Source organism: Zingiber officinale, chromosome 8A, assembly GCF_018446385.1.
Source record: "Zingiber officinale cultivar Zhangliang chromosome 8A, Zo_v1.1, whole genome shotgun sequence".
Lineage (NCBI taxonomy): Eukaryota > Viridiplantae > Streptophyta > Magnoliopsida > Zingiberales > Zingiberaceae > Zingiber > Zingiber officinale.
Genome location: NC_056000.1, coordinates 71,373,188 through 71,396,636, shown reverse-complemented (window position 1 = coordinate 71,396,636; position 23,449 = coordinate 71,373,188). Strand labels below are relative to the sequence as shown.

Here is a 23,449-nt window from a genome sequence, read left to right as displayed (position 1 = left end):
GTGGAGGAATGGATGTCACATCATATGCCACAGCTGATTTCCTAGAATTTGTGCTCATGGCTGGGATGGAAGACCTACATGCTACTGGATGTCAGTTCACATGGATAAATGGGCGAGTGATATCCAAATTAGATAGAGCAATGGTAAACAAAGTAAGGCTGGAGCAGGACAGGAGCAGTGTAGCTGAGTTTCGACCGCCAGGGAGCTTCTCGGATCATGCTTCTTGCATTGTATCTATTTTAGAGCCAAGAAGACCACAAGCCAAGCCTTTCAAATTTTTCAACATGTGGACCACACATCAACATTTCAATCGAATAACCCAAGAAGAGTGGGTGCTTGCAGATTCTCGGATTAGAGAGGGTGTATGCTAGTTCAGACTTAAACAAAAGCTCTTACTCCTCAAGCAACCACCATGACAACTCAATAAGAAAAACTATCAGCACATCCAAGAAAGGGCAAAGAGAGCACCAATACATCTTGAGGAAGTCCAAGAGAGGGTTTTGGCTCAAGGATCCGTGGATGAGGACTATAAAGAGGCCAAGAAAGTTGTTGACCTCCTAGCACAGGCCGAGTATCTCTTCTATCAACAAAGGGAAAAATACACATATTTCAAGCAAGTTGATAGAAACACTCCCTTCTTCCACTCCTTAGTCAAAAGAAACAGAGAGATAGTGGCTATTGAAAGAGAAGATGGGGTGTCAACCACCAGTCCTCAGGAAGTCACTCAGGCATTCGTCAGGCACTATCAGGAGCAGCTAGGGACTCAGGTAGTACGTGCTTCCTTCCCGGCTGAGTGCATGCAGTTTGGGAGAGTGTTGACGACTGATCATCAAGCCCAATTAGCTAGGATATGCTGAGGAGGTTAGGAGTGCTCTTTTCAATATAGGGGACCTTAAGGCACCAGGCCCAGATGACTACAATTCAAAATTTTTTAAGCAGACATGGGATACTGTAAAGGATGATTTCACCTCAGCTGTGCTAGAGTTCTTCACATCTGGACAACTCTTAAAATCATAAAATCACACTCTGATTACCTTAGTACTAAAAACAGCTCATGCAAGCAGGGTACAAGATTACATACTTATTTCCTACTGCACGGTGTTTTACAAGGTGATCTCCAAACTCTTGGCTAGCAGACTGGCAGAGATCTTCGATCATCTCCTACATCCTGCTCAGACCGCCTTTGTCAGAGGTCGTACTATCACAAATAATATCCACTTGGCATATGAGCTACTCAGGAACTACACCAGGAAACGGATATCACCGAGATGTACATTGAAAGTGGATCTTCAGAAAGCTTTTAACTCGATGCACTGGGGTTTCCTGCAGGATGTGTTAGTAGCATTATGGTTCCCAGCCGTTTATATCGCATGGATCAGAGAATGCATCACCACCACCTCCTTCTCTGTAGTGATTAACGACATCATGCATGGGTTCTTCAGAGGTGGTAGAGGACTCAGACAGAGGGATCCCCTTTCCTCTTACCTATTTGGACTATGCATGGAGTATCTATCCCGATCACTAGCACGACACACTATCAGGTCTGATTTTCATCATAAATGTGAACCTTTAAGGATAACACATTTGGTGTATGCAGATGAACTATTACTATTCTCCTAGGAGGATATCCCATCAGTGATGCAGCTAGTTGAGAGCTTATCACAATTTGCCTAGATGGTCGATTTCACAACCAACTTAGCTAAGTCCAGCATTTACATGGCAGAGATAGACCCCCCCCCCCCCTCACGCGGGATTAGTTACTCACCATCACAAATTTTCAGATAGGAGAAATGCTCTTCAGATACTTGAGAATTCCCATAGCCTCCCAGAAAATATAGATTTCAGATTATGCCACACTAGACTCACTCACCCATAGGATCGATTCTTGGCCGAAATCCACATTATCCTATGCCGAGAAAGCACAACTTATATCATCAATCCTACAGGGGGTGGAATGCTATTGGATGTCAATCTTGTCACTACCCCAGGGGTTATTGACTGCATCTACAGCATTTGCAGATCTTTCATGTGGACGTCCAGGAGGCCTCCCATTGCATGGTCAAAGCTAGTGAGGCCCAAGCTGGAAGGTAGTCTTGGCTTGAGGACTTACGGGTATAGAACCAGGTGCTTCTAGCAAAGGTTCTATGGCGCGTACAAGACAAGCAAGACACACTATAGATATGTTGGGTACATCACACATACTTACGACAGGTGAGGTTATGGAGGTGGCAGAGCAGGCATACAGACTCCACACTGATCAAGCAGCTGGTACATATCCGGGACAGCATCCTCAGCATAGCAGGCAGCCCAGAGGTAATGGGACAACTTCTCTCTTCCTGGTTCAATCATAGAAGGGGTGGCGGTGTCAGGATAGCATATGACCATTTTAGAGACACCAAATCTAGGAAGCCATGGGCGGCTACAGTATGGCAGAAGGATCTTCAGCCAATCCATGCCTTCACGGTGTGGCTCCTGGCGCATGGGAGACTACCGATGCGAGCTAGATAGAAATACCTGGAGGACAGACTTTGCACCTTCTGCAGACATGTTGAGGAGACGATGGACCAAGTTTTCTTCAGATGTCAGCCAATCCAACAGCTGTGGGGATGAGTCAGAGGTTGGTTACAAATGCACCCTCAGATGGTCACCTACCTATACATGCTAAGGACATTTAAATGACAGTACCAGGGGACTTCCAGCTTGGCCAGGGCTCGCCACCTTGCCATATTAGCAATGGTACATCACATCTGGATGGCACGGAATCACAACATGTTTGAGGGAAGGAGATTTGATGGGGAGCTGGTCATCAGGAAGACACAGATACATGTATTCAGGACGCTTAGGGTACTAGCGAATCAGGTACTTGGGCATCATTGATCATACCTACATGTATCGATTGACCCCATTTGGGGGCATACATTATAGCATACATGTAGATTAGCATAGAGAGAGCATGCATTTTGGTACCGTTTGAGTGTAGCTCTTTAGAACACTTGGTGAGGGCATGCATTGTGAGTACATAGTCACTACACATGTAGATAGGATACCGACAGACCCATCAAGGAGTAGTTAGTCTCATGCTGCATCTACATTAGAGTCTTGAGGAGAGGTCTCCACTCTTTAGGCCACCTTGGTCGATTTGGCACTAGTCACTGAGGTCTGTCGGGCACACATGTTACCCTATTCTAGATATAGAACTGGGGCGCTACTCTAGCTGACATTCTATCAAGCGAAAATCTCTCCTTGGTTGAGTACCTGATCAGGAGCTAGTAGCGGTTGAGACTACACATAGAGGACCATGGGGCATCGACACTCCACAACATCACTATGACGGTAGATACCTCCTTTCAGATATACCCACCGACCAATGACTTGAACACAGAGACACCCCCGAGTAGTTGGCTGGGGGGATATGCTGGTGGCTATTGGAGCAGGATGCCGGACACTTACAGGAGTGCATAGATGCCATGGATGGAGTTTATAGATGGTGCCACAATCTGAGTGGGAGATGAGGAGAGTAGCGAGGTGAGACCACAGCAGATGGAGTCATGCAGTAGAGCATGAGGACTGCATGTGGGTTACCTTAAGGGATGAGGGTGTTGTATGAGAGGAGAGACCATAGTGGGTGGAGTCATGTTGTAGAGCATGAGGACTGTTTGTGGGAGAGCATGTAGGGGATAAGTGGTGTATAGATGCATAGATCCACCTTAGAAAGATCTATCTAGTCCGCAACAAACGGTTAGCAATAAAGACATGTCAAATCTATTTATGGTTAGGGCTTTGTCAAAAAGCGCAAGAAGGTGAATAGGTCCGCCATAAAGGTCTATCTAGTCTGCAGTAAATAACTCACGGTAAGGACAACATCAAATCCGTCTATGACTGGAGCTTTGCCAAAAATCCCATGAGAGTGTAGGCCTACCATAAAGGCCTACCTAGCATGTAGTAAACAGCTCACGATAAAGGCACATCAAATCCATTGATAGCTGGTCATTTGCTTAAAGTGACTCTATGTGGCTTGGAGGTGGCAGTAGTGACCCGAGGACCATGGGCTAGGAGAGATTAACAGAGATCACTTGGAGCTACTGATGGCTCCTAGACACAAGACAGTCGTAGATGTGGAGGGTGTGGTGCATCCATCTACGGAGGACACATGATAGAGTATGGACAACGAGGGTGAGATATGATGAGTATAGACACAGATCAGGAGCATGACACATGAGTAGCATGGATACAGATTAGGGGTGATGCTGGTTGAGCATGCAGTGAGCATGCGCAGTAGACAGTGCGAGAGTTGGTACACGAGTGAGTACATGTACACGATCATGATTCCTCTTCCAGATCTGACAGTTCGTCAGACATGACACAAAAGGCTCTATGACCCTTTTGTATGTTTGTGCATTTTGATGATATATATTTACCTTTTCATCAAAAATAAAGGATAAGACCCCTATGTATCAGAATGAACAAGATCAAAAGGATTAGGAGAAAAAAATAAACTTTTATTGAAACATAACATAGAAAGTTTTGTCAGTTTACAACCACTACAATATAAAATATCATGACTTTTGAAAGTTCTGAATACTCTAACCGAAGATAAAAAATTAGAAATGAGACACTAAAACATGACCTAGATAAGTATATCATAAATAAAAAATCAGAAGAAGAATGACTTAATCGAAAAGATGGCAAATCGACACTAGACGTTGCAACATATGGTATTTGAAGCTTATCCAAGATATAGAATCCCCCTTACCTACGACCTATCCCAATCACCTTTTGAGATCACGGGTCTTGCATATAACAATTGGACGAAGAAAAAGAGATTGAATAACTAGACTTAGGCAATTGACTAACAGAAACAAGATTAAGTGTAAGACTAGGAATATAATAAAGATTAGGAAGAGACAAGCAAATTGTAACAACATAACCAACACCTAATAATGACATCGGAGTATCATCAACAGTAATAACTAATAAAGACAAATTAGAAGATAAAGAGATAAAAAATGACAGAATCTAAGATCCATAAAGAGGAAGATATGCCTCATATACAAGAGGATAACAAACCTATATGAGCAGAAGTAGACATGGCAGAGAGCTATGAAGCAAGGAATTGTTGAAACTGTTCAAGCATATGCAGATCTAAAGAGGGGGCAGCCACTGCATTGTTAGACTGAGATAATTTATTTGGTAACTGTTGTGGTTAATTACAAGATTTCCATGAAGCATTCTGATATAACAATGATGACTGTTGAGATCGTTGTTGTTGATATGGTTGTTGTGATGGCCATTTTTGCTGCTGTGGTAGTTTACCTTTGTTTTATAATAATGGACATTGAAACTTTCAATGTCCTTTTTTCTTTGTAATAAGCACACTCATCACTAAAAACCTTCGAAGTTGACCTACTTTGATTATGAGGCATAGACCGTTGTGGTGCTTCAAAAACAAATAGCGTAGATGGTGCAATAATCATCTTATCAACTTGAAACTTAAGATGAATCTCCTCATCTAGCAATTCATGTACTACTGAATCAATGGAAGAGAGAGGACTATAATGTAAACTTTGTTCCACGCAATCCTTCAAAGTCATCACGAGAACTATCAAGAATTAGACCAGACGTTGTTCTTCTCTACGAGTGATATAAGCTGGAAATGCTCGCAATTCTGAGGATTCTGTGAGTGCTAACTGATCTCATAGTTCTGACATGACAGAATAAAAAGCTTCGATGCTCATATCTTGCTGCTAAAGTACTCGGATATCTGCTTCCAATTAATATTGTTTGGTAAAGTTAGACTGCATGTATAATCTTGCCAGATGATCCCAAACCTCTTTGGATGTCTCGTACTTGGCCAATTGAGCATCAATGGAGTGTAAAACAGAATTATTGATCCACGTAATAATCTTCGCATTATCGGTCTCCCAAACATCCAACGACTTTGCATAATCATCAGCATTGATGTTCGTAGGTTAAACTCTCACACCTGAAACATATCCCCACATAGATTTTCCCCGCAAGAAGTTTTTTATAACATATTCCGAATACGAATAATTTTTTCCATCCAGTCGGACACTAATCGATTGAAGAAAATCATTTGTGCGACCACTCATGATGATAGAACGAATTGTGTTTACAAATAACCAAACAATAAATAAAACTAAGTTGATGTGAAAACAAAAGAAACACAATCAAAACTATAAGGTTGCGCCAAAATTTTTTTTAGGCCTTCGCTCCGAACCCTGAGTGGGGGTGCATTGCCCCCAGAATAAAACTTTTATCAATATACTAAATAAATAATAAATAAATAAATTTGAGTTTTTAAGCTCGATAGCCAATTAAGCAACTAAAAATTTTAAACAGTCAAATAAGCTTAAATTGAGAGGTCGATAACATATAACCGAACTAAATTCGAACCAAGTTAAGCCAAACTTAAATTGTGAGTTTGATAACATTTAAACGAATCAAACTTAAGCCAAGGTTCAAACAAACTCAAGGTCATAAAAAATAAACCAAATCAAATTTGAATAATAATTTTAAAAATTTGATTCATTTTAAACTCGATTCAACTTAACTCAATTATCTTATTAAACAAATTTGAGCATCCTCAACTAATTTATTATCCTATTCATAATCACGAACTGTACTATTGACCGATACATGCGCATGTACGAGTGTAATAATTTATTATAATATGTTATTGATCAATATTGACTTAATAAAAACTCATCTATATGTATTATATTAATTATGAATCATAATTACAACACTGTTATAACATGATGTTGACTAATATTGATTTGAATTAAATAAGATCTCATGCATATACATATTATAACAATTATTACTCACAAGTACTGTAACATAATAATCAGTTTCGACTTTGAATTGAACATGATCTCCCTCGTGGACATGTTATAGCTGCACTGAACTAATTGCTATAACATTATAACAATTCTGGTTTATAAATATCTCATATGCATAGGTAGTGAATAATATAATGTAACAAATATAAATTGTAGCTATTGTAAAGAGATAAGGCACTATTTTAATGATTAATAATTTTGTTACCCTTATCTATTTCAATAAAATCACAACTAGTTCTAACAACCATGTCAATCAGTTGCATTGCTTCTTGTATAATCTGCTCAAGTCAGTATATGGGATTTTGAATCGTTTCATCATAGTGTAATATGTTGACGAAGGCGATTGACAAATGCTCGATAAGCTCAGGTAGACATACAACAAGATACACAAATAACTATATTGGTAACAGATGTCGCAGCTCTAGCACTCCTTCTCCATGAAACTATATTACGTGAAGACATTGTTTAATAATGTAGGAACATAGTTTCAAATTCATAGCATTGACCGTGCAGCTCCACCAAGCATGCTTCAAGCACTGGTGCCAAAAGGCTGTCCACGACCAATCTAATCGCGACTGTAAGGATACAACCCCAATGAGTTACTCGGTAAATGCATCGAAGGCCAAGATAACCAGTTTACACACACCTACCTACCTTTACATCTCATCCAGGATGTCCTGACAGGCTTGGTTTCCCTAGCCGCCTCATTAAGTCATGAAGTTACAATGGATTTGGATTAAGAAAAAGAACTGTCAAATTTCCTGAAAATTGAGAACTGAGACATCCGACGTCAAAAGTGTCCCACGGAAGCCTTGCTCAGATTGTCCGGGTTCAATTTTATGTTCTGAAAGTTCATCTGCAAAATAATAAAGGTCTAACCAATATGGAACTTTGATCTCCAATAAGAGTAAATTGAATGGGGTAGCTTATACCAGCAATATCCCGATTTGCATAAATCTCTGAATCGGTGACCCATAGAACATCACCTGGAAAAATGCTCTTGTCACTTAAGGTAGCTGATTCATCATCTATCTCGGTTGAACCTTTGTGAAGCTTTTGATTCTCCTTAACAACCTAATTTTAAATGGCATCAGTGTTATTAAAAGTTGAATGGCAGTATAGCAAGTTCCAAGTATGACCTGAATTAACACATTGGCAGCCAAATGGAATGGGAGACCTTTTAAATATCAGTGATGAAGTATTAAAAATATCCAGTTGATGGAGTTTTACAAAAGTGGAAATGCATACCCCAAAGGCTTCCCAAATCATCATTTTCAACTGGTAGATGGAGGTGGAACCAGAAACTCTTAAATTGACTGAATTGCCAGAAGACGTTCTTCTGGAGCGCTTGGAAGCACGCCGGTCTGGCTCAGAAACAGATGTTGAAGCTTCTATGAGGTATTTTGGAGGTTCCTTACCACGGACAAGATGCACACAAATAACCTCATCAGAATAACAAAGCTTGTGCATTAATTCACTGCTTTCTCTTTCTCCAATACAAACTTCGCATGTCTGCATTATAGTTATACACTTTAACAAACAAAAATGAAAAATTGGGATGAAGTATTTATTGGAAATATAACAATTGTGGGGATCCAGAATGAATGGGTGACAGGATAAGAGATGTGGGAGAACATAAGTGTCAAACGAGTCTCATTTCAATGGAGAGTACAGGGAACAAAAATAAAAAGCTCGCAGAAAAATCTAGAACAAAGCCCAAAGGCCGATGTTCAACTGATTCTTTGTTCATTTACCTGTGGATAAGTTCTAATAAGCAATTTTCCAACATCTGTGCCGTCATTTGCTTCATTCATGTGTTCATCTGTACCCTCCACAAAAATAGGAATGTTTTCACAAGATCCATCCAACTTACTGAGACTGCTGGCAACTACAATTTCAGCAGATATGCCTTTGTCTTCTGGAACATTCCATTCTTCACAAAACAGCGACCAATCAGTCTCTGGAATGAGTACCAACCCTTTTGTCTGGAAGGAACAATGATGTATAAGAATAGAAGTTATACTGTAGAGTGTGTATCTGACATGGTAAGTTGAATATGGATTTTTTTTTCTTTTACATTTTTCTTTTAAAAAAATTACAGAATGGTATGATTTGGCCGCTGTATTGCTCTCATATGATTCTTGAGGGCTCCTGTGAGGTACCATATGAGTAGAAACATGAAGCAAGTTGGTAAGATGACAATCATGAAGCAAATGATCAGGATATGGATATCTTGTTGAATATAGATAGAGTCATTCCTCGAGTGCCTTAAGCTATCTATTGTTATTCCTTGTAAACGTTAGGCTATCTTGAGTCATTCCTTGTAAATGTTAGCTAACTTATTGCAGCAAAATTATAAAGGCATAAAAAATAATAATAGCAGTAATAAGAGAACTTAGCCACCCAAAATAATAATAGATGGAAATTTTAATAGTATACTTGCTCTCTCAAACATAAACATAAAACTAGTTCATAGAGGATTTTCAGTTAGGCTTATATGCTTTAGTAATAAAAGTTATAACAGAAGAGGCAGAAGACATGAGTATACTTACAGTAGATACTTTCTGAGAGATGACACCGCGTTTGTAAACTAGTTCAAGAGGCCTTTCCAGTAAATGTGAATGCTGAAAGAAGTAGATGTTAGTTCAAGAAAGTAAACATACGTGGCAACTATTAATTAGCAACACAGATTTTAAAGGAAGCATATATTTTAGCATACAGTGAAAACAGATCTTGTGAATGTAGGTGTTAAGAAACACCAATTTTAGAAGGCAAGGATACAAGTTATAAAGTATGAGGTCACATAATCTAAATGATTACCTTCTGACATATAAGTGAATCAATTATCATTTCCAAATTCTCAGGTTTTTCACATGAAGAAATGTTCTTCCCAGTTGCTATCAGATAAGCCTTCCATTCTGCGAGCCATGATGAGGGGACCAAGTAATACTTTAGACCAGGAAAAAGTGGAAAACCTTTGCCCATAATTAATTTTTCATGATTTTGACGTTGCTTAAGCTTGGATGCTCTGCAACATGCAATGAACTGTCAACTATAAACAACTTCAACTTCAATGAGATAAAGTAAAACAAAAGCATTGAGTTACCTAAGATCATCCTCCAAGCATGCAACATTCTTTAATTCCTTGCTACAAGTTTCGCATGGTTCAGATTCAGAAGAGAATGTTGAAAAACCTAATGAACCATCAGATTTGGACGAAGCAGAAAATTCAAGGAAAAATAGCCAGAGCCTCTCAGGAACCAGCACACGCTTTGCTGCAGGAGCTTGTTCTGGGAGAAGGTTTCCATGGGAACATCGAAGAGAAGCAGTTGGTCCAGCATCAGTGTCAGAAGGAAAATCAACATTTTTCCTACGCAACCACTGTAGCAACCTTTAAAAACATAGAATTTGTTACGATAGTGTATTTTCAAGAGAAGAGACCCTGTTTAACTTGATTTAGAAGGATGGAGATGGTGTACATATTATTAGTTGACATCCTAAATAATTAGCCAAAGTAGAGTAGACAATATTGAAGAATCAATATAGCAATCTGAAGTGCATTGTCTACTGTACCTTAGCCAACAAATGCATCGTGTGAAGAGAAAAAACAATATATGTATACAAAGAACACAAAAAAAATACAACACAAAGGCAGTACACGAAGATCCTTCAATGCAGGAAATGGGGGGTGTTTGTTTTTAGAAAATTTTCCACTTTTACTGTTTTCTAGGAAATAAAAGTTGAAAAGAAATATATATATATATATATACTCATCGCCAACCTTTCTGAAAATAAGAAGAAAATAATAAAAATAATTGGGAAATAAAAAACAGAAAACATGGTTTTCTTCTTACACAATCTCGACTGAGCCTCAAAGGACAAAAAGTTTAAAACCAAAACTAAATCTAGACAAATGATTAAGGAATCAGATGAGCTACTATGCATCCATGCTCCACTTGTATAGGTCGTGAGCATGAACAGTGAAAGGCTAGCTTTGGTGTTCCCAACATGTGTCTGCTTTTACATGGACCTAAATTTAGCATCTGAGATCACTGCAAAGCTGAACTGGAGGGAGTTATTTATTTTGCTTAGAACCAACACAAATTTTCATCTCAAGGTACAATAACACTAATCATCACAAAGCACAAGGATTATAGCATGAGTGACACGAGAGGGAAGCAATGATTGATAAATCAATCAGACACAAAAACATAAATAAATCCTCAAGCTTTCATAGAATTTTTCATAAATCAGAACCATACAACTGATCCTGCTTCGTGCTCCCTCAAGTCCAAGATATATACCCAAATAAAGAAGATCCCATGAGTTATCCAATATTGAAGTCCTACTATAGAGAATGGCAAAAAACAAGAAGGGACAAAAAAAGTGATTACATGAAAACGCACAATCATCTTACCATGGCCTAGATACAAAATACAAACGACCATCCAGATACTTTCCAGCAAGGGCAGCTTCAGCAAGTTGCCTTAAGGAAGCCTTCTTATCACGGTAATCATCTGCACAGACTGCAGTTTTTGCCTCATCTCTAAGGCAATCAATGCAAATATCATCATTGCTCAAAGTAGGCCCCCCTCCGTACTGTTGTTAAGTAGAAATGATGAGAGCAACCAACAGGAAAATGCAAAAAGTTGTAATGTACAATACCACTCAAAAAACACAAAGGAAGTGTCAGTGATTTAAACAGTTGATAAAGACATAACTGAGTGGCATGAATAGATCACCTACCAATTGCATTTTATTCTTCAACCAATATGTTATTAATGCACAAAATCAGTTGTAAAACAACAAGGAGTAATACTAGAACAAGTAAAATAACATCAACAAAGTTCTGAAATGCATAATAGAAACTTCAGCAAAAGCTTCTTCGAAATAGAAATAAACTCGGCCAACAGTATTTCTATTTGATATCCAAATATTATTGAACACGTCAAGGAAAGGTATAGGTTCAAGAAAAAAGCACAACATAAATAGCTAGAGAGCAGTTCAATCATCTTGTAACTTCTCAGCATAGCAAATATACAAACAGAATATAGAACTGACACAGATTCTTTGAAATTGGATCTCAGTACATCAATAAAAGATATCTGACTGCAGTAACAGCAAACCTATTGAGAATAAATCAAAATTGTTAATTAAAATGAAGAAAGGGTTAGTCACAGAAGTTTACACATGAAATGCACATCATCGACGAAAGCTATTAAGATGAGAGGTGAACAGAAAAGAAGTAAATACAAAAGAAGCATCAGCTTACTTTAGACAACAGCATCTGCCAAGCTGCATCTGACAACCGCTTCATGGAGGTTACTTTTGATATAGGAACTTTACCATGTGCACACTGAATTGGGCTGTTGTCAATGCAACTGCAAGGAACAGCAGATAATGATTTGACAGCAACACCAGAAACTGTGAAGGTTGGGCTAGATATCAAAAGAAATGTAAAATTTGGAGTAAAGATGCCTTATCAGTAGTTAAGATGGAAGAATTGCAGTCCTTCAAAAGGCCATAAGCAATTCAAATTTGTTTTTCCTTTTGAAAACGGCAGTTCTATAAAAGCGTAAAAAGCCTTAAAGGAGTAAGACCACATGTCATTTTAACCAAACTTAGAATTCACACGAAAGACATCGGAAAGTGCTGCAATGACAGAGAATAAATTGCTTATGAAAAAACTCTAGAACCTTATAGCAATGTTGTCAACTATGTCAAGTACAAACAATAAAGAAATTTGCAACTTACGGAGGAATGATAGTATCAGTCCACTGACGAAGCCACTCCATAGAGATCCAAAAATATGAAGCGCCACCAGGGTCAACAGGAGCTTTTGAAAGAACCAACTTCACTTCTTGTCTCCGTTCAGTTATACGAGACTGCTCAGTTTCTTTTCTCTTCAGATATTCAGCACAAGATTTTTCATAAGAAGTATTTAAAGTTCCCATCTCTTCATCAAGGTGAGAAGGAAGATAACTGCTTTTTGAGTCATGATCTCCCATAACTATTTTTCTCAAATCATCTTTATTCTCCTTATCAGTTCTAAGATTATACATTAACATGTATGCATCGGAGGATGAAAAGACTTCTTCTTGCATAGGGGCATTGAAGCCTGAGGTGGCACAGGAAGCAGGTGTAGAATTAACCAATTGATTCTTCAAGTGAGATTTAACATTTGCCTTTGAGGTTTCTCCAAAAGGGTGATGGCCCAAATTGGACACATGCTCATCGTCGAATTCCCACCATTGTCCACTGTTTTCATCCTTAATATGGGCCACATAATGTCCACTATTAGCAGCAGAACCCTTGTGAATCAGAATTGCTGACAACTCATAAATCAAGCCTGACTGTGGAGGATTTGATAACCTTTTCCCCATGTCCAACCATCTCGTAAAACCAAAAGCTGAAGTTATCTTTTTCTTGGTAGTCGTCTGCACAAGAACCAGTGAAGAACAATAAATTAGGAAACATTCCATATATTGAAGTGAATTATCAACTTGCAGAAGTAAGAGGAAAAAAAACAGAAACAGGAAGATAAATTGTCATTTAGTAGGATTACCTTGGGGAGAAAAACATAACGCTTTAACTGGAAATTAAGAACCTGAGGAAGTGAACAAAGTTTTATGCACCGTGTAGCATCAACTCTCTTGCTACATGAACAGCAGAAATATTGATTTTCCCCATCTAATACTTCTAAGCTTAGATAGTCATCCAAACTTTCATCTAGATTGCTCAGACCTTTGATATTCAACTCAAGCTCATAAAAATCCTCCACCTTTGAAGATGCTTGAGAGTCTTTTCCACACATTGAGCACCTTGAAAGAGAATATATTTATAACAATGTAACAACCAAACTAGTCAAAATTAGCAGTTCCTGTCTCATGGCATGGAAGTGTCTAGTGGACATTTGACTAGGAAGAACAATGTCTAACAATCATCTTTTATATATAAAAGCAAAAAAAAAAAGGTTGGACTAAAAAGCCTGAGGATAAAAAAGATGAAAAATGGGGAAGATGTTACAGGTATATATCATATACTCAAACACAATGAGTATGTGAGACAACTGATCATCAAACAAGATGCCCAACAAGAAGGAAAAATCGGAACTTCAAAACTTAAAAGTAAGGACAGAATCTCTTACCGTGTTACATGTGAAACACTCCCACGAAATAAATCCTGCACGGCAGTTCTAGCATTTGCAACCTTTGAATGACTTAAATATCTTTCCAATAAAGATAGAAATAAGGTAAGAAATTCATGGCTATCCTGTTGAACACCATCGTCCAGCTCCAATGTCTTAATAAACGGTGCTGAGTCAATAAATGACATTTTGCTGGAGTGTAACTGTACAAACAACCTTCCAAGCTGATCCAAGACAGGATGTTGCTTAAAAAAATCAGGTTCAATAGAGAATATGCAAGAACGAAATGATGTGTTCATATAAAGGCACTGAAGTATGCTGTTCGCGTAGCAGGTGGCACCCAAATTAGTAAGACCAGCTGGAGTATCTGTTGAGTCACGAAGATCCTTGCAAGGATCTGGACCAAGAGAACTAATTATTTCAGACATCCTCTGCCACAATCCAGTCTTTTTTGTGCCATTAGATGGTGGAATCAGCCCGCAAAAGCAATTAGGGGACTCTTTAGAATTTCCACGACAACCTTGACAAATAGGTTTTGTAATGGAATAAAGCTGTATTATATCATCTCTTGTAATCTCACCAGTTAAGTGTATTTTCCTGAGAACAATGAAAATTACAAACAGGGAAATGGGAAAAGTTCTCACTAAATATCCAGAGGAAGAAGAAAAACAACCTGAGTGTCTCAGTGGCTGAGTAACTGCTGTCTTCATTTTTCTTCCTCTTATTTTTGTGGCGAGTGTCTGGTCTACTTGCTGTACTGAAAATTTCAGTTTGACAACTGAATTGAGAGGATGGGTCACTACTGTCATCAATTATTTTCCTCTCAGTATCATTGCAAGAATTTGGTCCACCCATTGTGCTACAAAGTTCACTTCAACTACATAAATTCACATGAGCATTCTCCACTTGTCACCCAAAAACACAGATTTATTGATCAGATGTCATGTCAATAACTGCTCTTTCATGAACGCCTTGAGAAGTAAGAATGCTGTAAAATATTATGAGAAAATTTAGTTTGAAAAATAACAATAAAAAAATCAAGGCTTCAAAATGCCAATGTAGGTGGTATGTGCTCAATCAACTACATAGCACATATGTGGTATATAGGGGCGTACACAGTCAATGTTAAGAATAATAGAACGCATACGTAATGAAAAAAATTGAATGGCATGTATGCATAGAAAAAAATGGCAATCATACAATGCACACATGGAATATATCAATATCTGAGTTGGTGTACTAGTGCTAGTTGCTAAATAACTTATCTACACATTAAAACAACTCAACCATGATTGTTCATTCTTTAAAACTATAACAATTAAACCCTTTAATTCAGCCACCATACCCACATGCTGTCGAACACCAAAGTAAATATACAATTTCAATATGGAACTCAACCTCACACAAGTTACACAAGATCTACAAAGTAAAATTTACCTTAACAAGTCAATTATGGTATTGTCAACGAAACATATGAAAAACTACAGTTTGCAATTCATCATTTCCACAATAAAAAGAAAACACATAAGCATTCTCATAAAAGAATCAAATCAACTATTACATATGCTCGCTTCAAGTATGAATCCCACTAATTATATCATATTTTAATCTTATATATCCCTGTTACAAATGAGGAAACATCATAAATATAGAAATAGAAAATGCATCTTTGACTTCAAGATTAATAAAACTAGGACTCGAAAGAAAATAAATTGGAAAAGCAAAGGAACCTGCAAATAACCAAACTCTAAACTCTGGTCTCAAACATAAATTCCACCAATCACAACATCTATCAATTTGAAACTCCCTGTTATAAAATTAGGTCAGCAACACTCAACTAAATTTCCAACCCCAATGATAAAAAATGGATTTATAATGCCATAACTGAGAACAACATGGGAAGAGAACTGCCTAAAATTTGATAAAATCTGAAATCTATATTATATAATTCAAAATGAATTGTATTCTAATCAAATACTACGACATAAATCAAATACAACATTAACATCAAATCCAACATCATCTTCACTCAATCATTTAACAACTTTAGATTAAAAAAAACGCAAACGAGGCTCTTAACCACTCCACCTATACAACACCGCCTCCAATTAGTACAACCCGCTGCGCGATATACAACCAAGAAGGACTAGGAAGTGTATGGTCAATGCGCAATCGAAGTAAGCTGCGAGATACCCATGAAATGTAAAGGAAAAAGGTTCTTACACGACTAAGGACCACAGCACCAGTGCCGCTCGACCAAGACAACGATGGCTTGGGCAGCCGATCTACCGCGAAGAATGAGAAAAGAAGAAGTCGATCGCTGCAAGCCTTTTCGGCGCGCCGATGGTGCGGTGTCCGAAAGAGGAGGCGGCCAGCGATTACAGATCTCCTCGCGGCTGTATTCGCCGGGGAGGAAAGGCAACGCGGCGAGGCTGAACGCAGACTATTGTGGTGCACGCGAGAGAGAGAGGAAGGAAAGAGAGGGCTCCAGCAGGGAATCTCACGCCGGCGATCGAGGGACGCGAAGGAAATGGAGACTCTTCCACCGCAGCGTCGAGAGGTAGAGATCAGGGAAAAGGGCGACGCTGGGAGAGTCGGAGACGGGCCAGACGGCTGCAGACGCCGGTGGATGCAAACCCTCGCACTTCCTTGATCCTTCTCTCCAAGTAAACTGAACTCAAGGGCTTGTTTTCGTATAAAGAAAGTTACGTGAAGCAAATAGTGAAAATGGAAAAATTGTAGGACTGTGTTTGAACACAAGTTTAGTATTCAATTCGGTAAGAGCTTATTTATGTTCGTTTAATTTACATAAAATTAATTAAACGAATAAATTTGAACAACGCTTAAGCTAAACAAACAAATTTGAAAACATAAAAATGCTGGCAAACCGCCCCTTAGTGTTCAAGTTTGTAAGAGCTTGTGTATGTTTATTCAATATACATAAGATTAATTAAATAAATAAGCTTGAACAATTCGTTAATTGAAACAAACAAGTTTGAACACGTTAACATTATGTTCATGAACAACAACCATATTCATTAATACAATGTTTTTCAATATGCTAAATAAATAATAAAATAAAATAAATTTAAATTATTATTCTTAATAATCAATCAAACAACTAAAAGTTTCAAACAATCAAATAACCTTGAATTGAGAGCTTGATAATATCTAAACGAGCCAATCTCGAACCAAGCTTAAGCCAAATTTAAATTAAGAGTTTGATAACACTAAATGAACCAAGCTCAAGCTAAGGTTCAAACAAGCTCAAGTTCATAAAAAATAAACCAAGTTAAGCTTGAACACTCATTTTAAAAGCTTAGTGAGTCGGCTCAACTTAGTTATCTTATCAAATAAGCTTAAACACTCTAAAATTCGACTCGACTCGACTTACTTACCGCCCTACTTAGTTGAGACGTTAAACTTTCATTTCACCTCGAAAAGTTTTCAAATTTCGCTAGCCATCAAGTCATAATAAATAAGGCTATTAATTTTAAGAACACCCTTAATTATTCATATATCATAAAAACACTCCTTTACTAAAAAAATATTAAAATAATATTTATTCGTAATTTAATATTTAAAATATCCTTTTATACCTAATATTTTAGATAATTAAAGACATCTTTTCGTTTTTATTATTTCTAATAATCTTATTATCTTATCATTTTATTTTACTATTTTATTAAGAAAATCTAAAATTAAATTAAGTTAATGTCCCAAAAAAATTTAAAATTTATTAATTAGGAATTTAGAGTTCAAAATTTAACTACGACGTATTATTAAAAAAATTATTAGTAATCTTTTTATTTTCTTTAATCTTACATATTAAGATTAACATAAAATGAGTGAAGAAACTTCTATATGTTAAAAAATATATTTTTCTTATTTTTTTTATTGTCTTTTTACTAAAATCAAATATGATATTAAATTAATTTTTTATAAAAAAAAGTCTTACTGAGTCTGAAGTATGGTCTTTTAACTAATATTAAATGTAGTATTTATTATTATCAAAAATAAATTATATTATCATTGAATAATATTATTTAATTATTTATAGAAAATATTTATTTTATAAAATTTAAATATTTTTATGTATTAAATTACACACGCATGATTGCTATTGCCGGTGTTTATAGTTTATGAGTCAAACAATAAAAAAATAAACTAAACGAGGCATAATTATCAAATAGTGTCTTAGGAAGTTTTAGAAAAAGAAGATACAATTTGGAGCAAATTGAAATTTTCATGTATTTCAAAATACAAAAAAGAATGAAGAAAGGAAAGCTTCTGATTCCAAAAGACCATTATACTCTGTTTTTCTTTTTTCACTTGATAATTATACTTAAATGAAGGCAGTGTTTTGTCAAGTTAATAAATTTAAACTTTTACCCTTCTAGCTTTTCCAAATATAGCAGAAAATAGTGCATATTATACATTATTTGGAAAACAAAAAAAAGTTTGTTATTTTTAGTTTTTATTTATTTGAAATAGAAATTTATGATAAATATGAAATTCTGAAATACATAAGATGAGACCCACAAAAATTTTTTTATTATTATTATTTATTATAATAATGAAATAAAATCTTATTTGAAATAGAAATTTATGATAAATATGAAATTCTGAAATACAAGATTATACGGACAAAGATTTGTTTATAAAAAAAATATTAATAATAAAATAAAATAAAATAAAATTTATTTAAATATAAATAATAAAAACAATGATGTGTACAAAGAAAAAATCTCAATAAAATATTAAAAATAGATATATAAATTCATGATCCACCATTTCACTTCTCATGGGTCTCATCATTTATATGTCTATTTTGAATATTCCCTTAAAATTCTTTCCACATATCATTTTTCAAATAATAATATAATAGGGATGGAGTCTAAAATGATCATATATTAATGAGATTATAAAATAAAATCTAAATTTTGTGCTTTAAAATAGCAGTCATTTTTTTGTTAAAGAAAGTTTTTAAATTTTCTAAAATTGTGTAACAAATTTATGATTATAATAAAAACTCCTTTGTATCTTTTTTTTTTTTTATCATTTCTTTTCTCTTCCCATTGGCATCTCTATAATTTCTTTATATTCTTCTTCTCTCCCAATTCATCTCCCTTTTCTCATCATTCCCTTTATCCATATTCTTTTTTCATCATTCTTTTTATTATCACATTTTCATCCTTACGCCTTTAGCTCTTCCTTTCCTTTCTCTTGGTATTCCTTTCGCATTGTTCTTTCCTTTATCACATCTCAAATTCGTATCACTTTCTCTCCTTTTCATCGTTCTCTTTGTTATCGTATCTCAATTTTCCTCTCTTCTTTCTCCACTACTTAGGACTTAACTCAAACTAACTTGACTCTTGCAACTGTTCCATGAACGAACATCAACCAAATTAAAACTTCCAAAAGATGTGGAAGACGTCGTCGCCGTCATCATCACATGGATTATTATTCTCCAATGTCTAACTTCTTTACTATTTATAGCATCAAATCTAGTCCATGGCGGCCGCTGGATCAAGCTTTTCGGCATCCTCCACCTCGAGATGTCGGATCCAAGCGTTCTCCTCCGGCACCGACGAGCCGCCGCCGCGAGCGTTTCCACTTCTTCTTTGACCGTGACGGTCGTCCTCGGGGCCGAAGACGCCGGTGTCCGGGTCAGGGGTCCAGTAGCTATCGCCGTGGCCGTGCGCTGCTGCGTCCCTCCTCCAGGACCGCCGTCGCCACGCTGACTTCAGCTCGACCACCTCGTCCGGAAGCACCGACGCAGCGCCCGGACGGATTGCACCGAAGAGCTGCCGTGCGCGCTCCTGCTGAACTCGAACAGAACAGCGCAAACTTGATCGGAAAGGTCATAATTTTTTTTTTTAAATAACGTAGTTCATTTTTCCCCAAAAAGTAAAACCTGAAAAGAGATTGAGCTCCCATCGCTCTTGAGATCGACCGACCTGCCATTGGCGGTGCTATGGATTCGACGAATTGCAATGTCATCGTCTTTATCGTTTTCTTTAGAATCCAAGTCAATTGTTTATGTTATGGCCGCCGCCTCTGGAAGGCTATCGCTCGCTCGCTCGCTCGCCTCATGCTTCGCGTCGCCGTGGATTGAGGACGCGTGTAAATGTCGAAGAGGGAGCCAAAAAGTTCTTTAATTTAAACAGCCTAATTAATCACACAAATAAAACATTTCCTATCGGATAAAATTGACTGACGCGAATTTCCCTTGAGGGTTGCTTCACACATGAAGCGCCATGAATGACAGCCCTGGGAAAAAAGCAATATTTATTGCACAGCAAGAACACCGACGGACTGAAATATTCACACCAAAAAATTTCCTAGTTACAAAAAAAAAAAAAACACACACACACAAAATTGAATATAAGTTACTACTCTATAGAATAGAAGAAGGATCTCGAGTACGAGAATCGAAGAATTAATGGTGACTAAAGACATGAAACGAGTGTATAAATACCTGCACATCGATACTAAACAAAAGAATGAATGAAATGGATCCGTGTAGATGCAGATTGATAGAACACTTCAAGATATACACTTCACAGGAAGAGGAGAAGATTTTAATCCTAAATAAATTGCCTTCACGAGAGCGACGAATTTTAAGAGAGCGTCGTCGCTGTACCACTTCAACTTCCATGTGTGGAGATTTGGGGTTTCAGCTAGCTGCCTCTCTTTCTTGATCTTGTTGGAAAAGAAGTTAGTAGCAGGCAAGACATCGGCAAATGTTAAGGTCACACATCGAACGGGAGAGAGCTCAATGACCTGAGGAGGTATACACGGACGGAAGACATCATATGCCAGTAACAGACGGATGAATGCATGTTAAACACTGCTCTTTTAATGGATATCGGTCGGCCTTGTAGACATTAGAGTTATGACTAAGAAATATAGTCACAATCTAATTACTACCCATAACATTCCATTAAAATGCTTTCTGTCGTCTGTATATGTCACGACCAGGCACATTGCATGTATGATAGAAAACGGGTTGCAATATGCTATCAAGGAATAGATATTTAAGTTTGAGAAGAATATCATGGATAATTGAAAAGTGAAAACATGAGTAGATGCATATACATTTACTTAGGCTTATCGATAACTCATTTACAACATTTAACATGAAAAAGGTCTCAAATACCAGCGTGATAAAAAGAACTATAAGTTGGGAGGGAAAAAAATATGTAACTTGATAATAAACATAATCAACTTTTACCATTTCAAGTATATCCCGAATTGTGCAGCCAGAATGCAGAGAATAATATGGAGAGCTTGTTCCAGAATCAGCAACGAAAGTTCCAAACTGCGGAAAATTCTCAATGCATACAAGCATATACTCTTCAACAACCATAATTGATCTTGCCACCCATGATTCACCTGTGCATTTGGCCAAATAAACTGAGAGCCCAACTCCTCAACACATCCCAGAAGGTCATTAAAAATAACAGCCATTAAATGAAATAGCAGCAAGAGTAATATGAAAAGGACTCCAATAATCTTAAAATTCAACCAAAGATAAAAATTCAACACAAGAATTGGTTCAACCAAGCATATACATCGTCTTAAAGTCTTGAATATGATGAAGCACTAGTCCTGGGCTAACCTGCCAATCTGCCTGGTTTTGAATGGAATTTTGTGCAAGCACACACTGTTTTGCCATGTCTTGAACATGTCACTCGGTGAAGATTGTTTCAAGACCAAACCAAAAGGATTTCCATTTCAAACACATCCCAAATTCAAATAGAATGGATGCAGCAGAACTAGAATATATACCTAAAGCAACTCGATAAACCCACTTTGGCGTACAAAGGAAATCCTAAACAAAAGGTGCTGCAACCAATTCCTCTGCCCATGCAAAGTGTCTTTAGAGAGCTTGCTGATGTACATGTAATTTAAAATGAGCTAGAACACATGGGCATTCCTGGAGTTATCAACTCAATGCTGTAGTCTACATTGAAACAGCATGCTTTGTTTAGAAAATTGAAAGCTAAGGCTTTATCTGCAATCTGCATTGTTGTCCGTCTACAAACCAAAACATAATCGACTCACTAGTGATGTGAAGACTAATTAAACAAAACAACAAAAGAACTAAACAGGTTCATCACAAGGTCGGCCAGTGAGACAATGAGGGATAAGCTTCATCATCGAGAGGGAAACAGACTGGATCACAAACTAAGGCCCCTGAATGACCGCTCAGTGATAAAGTTCAAGATTTGCAATTGTTTTGTACCTTTGTTATCTTTTAGACATTAGAATGAGACAATCACAAATAAAGCAATAAATTTCTACTGTGATGCTATAACATGTTTGCATTTAAATTAATCCCTCATGCAGTATCAGCTGGAACTACCTACTCACAAATTAGGCACCTGAATCAGTACTAGGGCCTTGTAAGCTTCTTCAGGTTTGTTATCATTAGAAATTAAAAAGAGAATCACAACTAGAAGCAGCAGATTTCTAATGGAATATTATAGCATGTTTGATAGTTTTTAAACCTAGTGGGCTTGACTTAATACGATCTCCCTGTGAATTACAGTGTCAGGAAACAGGTATCCATTGTTATTAGTTCTTTACAACAAAAGTAAAGTAAAACATTAGTAGTTAATACTTAACAGCACAATGGAACAATCTTTGAATAGAATGAGATCACCAAAAAAAAGAGAGAAAATAATACATCACATAAAACCTCTCCCTTTCAATAGTTCAATTCATGTCTATCTGTATAAGCAGGAATTTAACTATCTGGAGGGAAGCTTCAACTAAACCAACTTTAGAAATTATAGAAATCCGATAGTATTCAATTTTCAGAATAGTAATTGTAAGGGATTCTAGAAATTTATTTTGGTATTTGGCATTCGTCCAATTTATTTGTCTTATCAAAAGCAATGCATAACTTATTAATTTTTTATTTTTGTTAGTCATCCAATTGAACATATTGTTGGTCATGTCAACCAGTGAACTTGGCAAGGTCAATGCCCATGTCAACATATAGTTCAACCAATCGACCCACCAGTTTGACCACTAACCAGTTACCCGGAACTTGTCTAGTTTGATTTCCTATCCAGTTTTTGTAATGACCTTTCCAACACTTTTTCCTCTTTTCCTCCCCTCTCACCAACTTTTGGAAGGAACTAAAAGTAGGAGGAAAAGCTCCAAATTGCTCCTTTCTTTTCCTTTGTTTTTGTTCTGCCATTCAAGTAGACAAGAGAAATTACTTCCCTCCTCTCTTCCCTCTATTTGAGCCCCCTTTCTCCCAGTAGGCACAACATGAGTAGACACAGTATAAAAGGTCGATCTAATAACTTCAAAGAAGCATACCTCCAGAGTTGTCATTCCAAAACAGAAGCATGGAATATAGGAACAATCCCAACTTTGAATTCCATGGCACATGTAACTGAACGAAGTGCATGTACTTGAT

At 37.0% G+C, this 23,449-nt stretch overlaps 3 protein-coding genes across 4 annotated transcripts; all 3 read right to left on the bottom strand.

The window, feature by feature from the left end:
• Window positions 1-7,095: 7,095 nt before the first annotated feature.
• Window positions 7,096-16,683, bottom strand: LOC122009484 (ubiquitin carboxyl-terminal hydrolase 26-like). Of its 2 annotated transcripts, none has more exons than XM_042565669.1 (15): window positions 16,234-16,683; window positions 14,684-14,998; window positions 14,011-14,607; window positions 13,429-13,684; window positions 12,618-13,300; window positions 12,136-12,244; window positions 11,281-11,462; window positions 9,970-10,254; window positions 9,684-9,891; window positions 9,416-9,487; window positions 8,618-8,848; window positions 8,112-8,375; window positions 7,796-7,937; window positions 7,514-7,719; window positions 7,096-7,438 (listed from the first exon to the last, which is right to left on the bottom strand). In XM_042565669.1, the coding sequence occupies exons 2-14, from the start codon at window positions 14,863-14,865 to the stop codon at window positions 7,616-7,618; spliced, it is 3,315 nt and encodes a 1,104-aa protein (XP_042421603.1). In that variant the 5' UTR covers window positions 14,866-14,998; window positions 16,234-16,683; the 3' UTR covers window positions 7,096-7,438; window positions 7,514-7,615. The 2 variants fall into 2 exon arrangements, with proteins under 2 accessions (XP_042421603.1, XP_042421602.1); XM_042565668.1 differs by having other exon boundaries at window positions 7,518-7,719.
• A 2,834-nt stretch (window positions 16,684-19,517) lies between these two features.
• LOC122010954 lies at window positions 19,518-20,013 on the bottom strand. Its single transcript, XM_042567414.1, has 2 exons — window positions 19,971-20,013; window positions 19,518-19,840 (listed from the first exon to the last, which is right to left on the bottom strand). Exons 1-2 carry the CDS (start codon window positions 20,011-20,013, stop codon window positions 19,518-19,520), a joined length of 366 nt encoding a protein of 121 aa, XP_042423348.1.
• Window positions 20,014-20,558: 545 nt separating this feature from the next.
• LOC122009483 lies at window positions 20,559-23,400 on the bottom strand. Its single transcript, XM_042565667.1, has 3 exons — window positions 23,350-23,400; window positions 21,248-21,408; window positions 20,559-20,796 (listed from the first exon to the last, which is right to left on the bottom strand). Exons 1-3 carry the CDS (start codon window positions 23,378-23,380, stop codon window positions 20,560-20,562), a joined length of 429 nt encoding a protein of 142 aa, XP_042421601.1. The 5' UTR covers window positions 23,381-23,400; the 3' UTR covers window position 20,559.
• Window positions 23,401-23,449: the final 49 nt, after the last annotated feature.

Bases quoted from the DNA above. Each gene is read 5' to 3' on its own strand.
- LOC122009484 (XM_042565669.1), bottom strand. From the start codon at position 14,865: ATGGGTGGACCAAATTCTTGCAATGATACTGAGAGGAAAATAATTGAT. The intron at 14,608-14,683 runs GTTGTTTTTCTT...CATTGTTCTCAG, and splicing joins TCAGCCACTGAGACACTCAG to GAAAATACACTTAACTGGTG. The intron at 8,849-9,415 runs GTAAGTATACTC...TGTTCCTTCCAG, and splicing joins TCTCTCAGAAAGTATCTACT to ACAAAAGGGTTGGTACTCAT.
- LOC122010954 (XM_042567414.1), bottom strand. From the start codon at position 20,013: ATGACATTGCAATTCGTCGAATCCATAGCACCGCCAATGGCAG. The intron at 19,841-19,970 runs GTCGGTCGATCT...GTTCTGTTCGAG, and splicing joins CATAGCACCGCCAATGGCAG to TTCAGCAGGAGCGCGCACGG.
- LOC122009483 (XM_042565667.1), bottom strand. From the start codon at position 23,380: ATGCTTCTGTTTTGGAATGACAACTCTGGAG. The intron at 21,409-23,349 runs GTATGCTTCTTT...CCAAATGCACAG, and splicing joins TTGGAATGACAACTCTGGAG to GTGAATCATGGGTGGCAAGA. The intron at 20,797-21,247 runs GTAAAAGTTGAT...ATACCTCCTCAG, and splicing joins TTCGGGATATACTTGAAATG to GTCATTGAGCTCTCTCCCGT.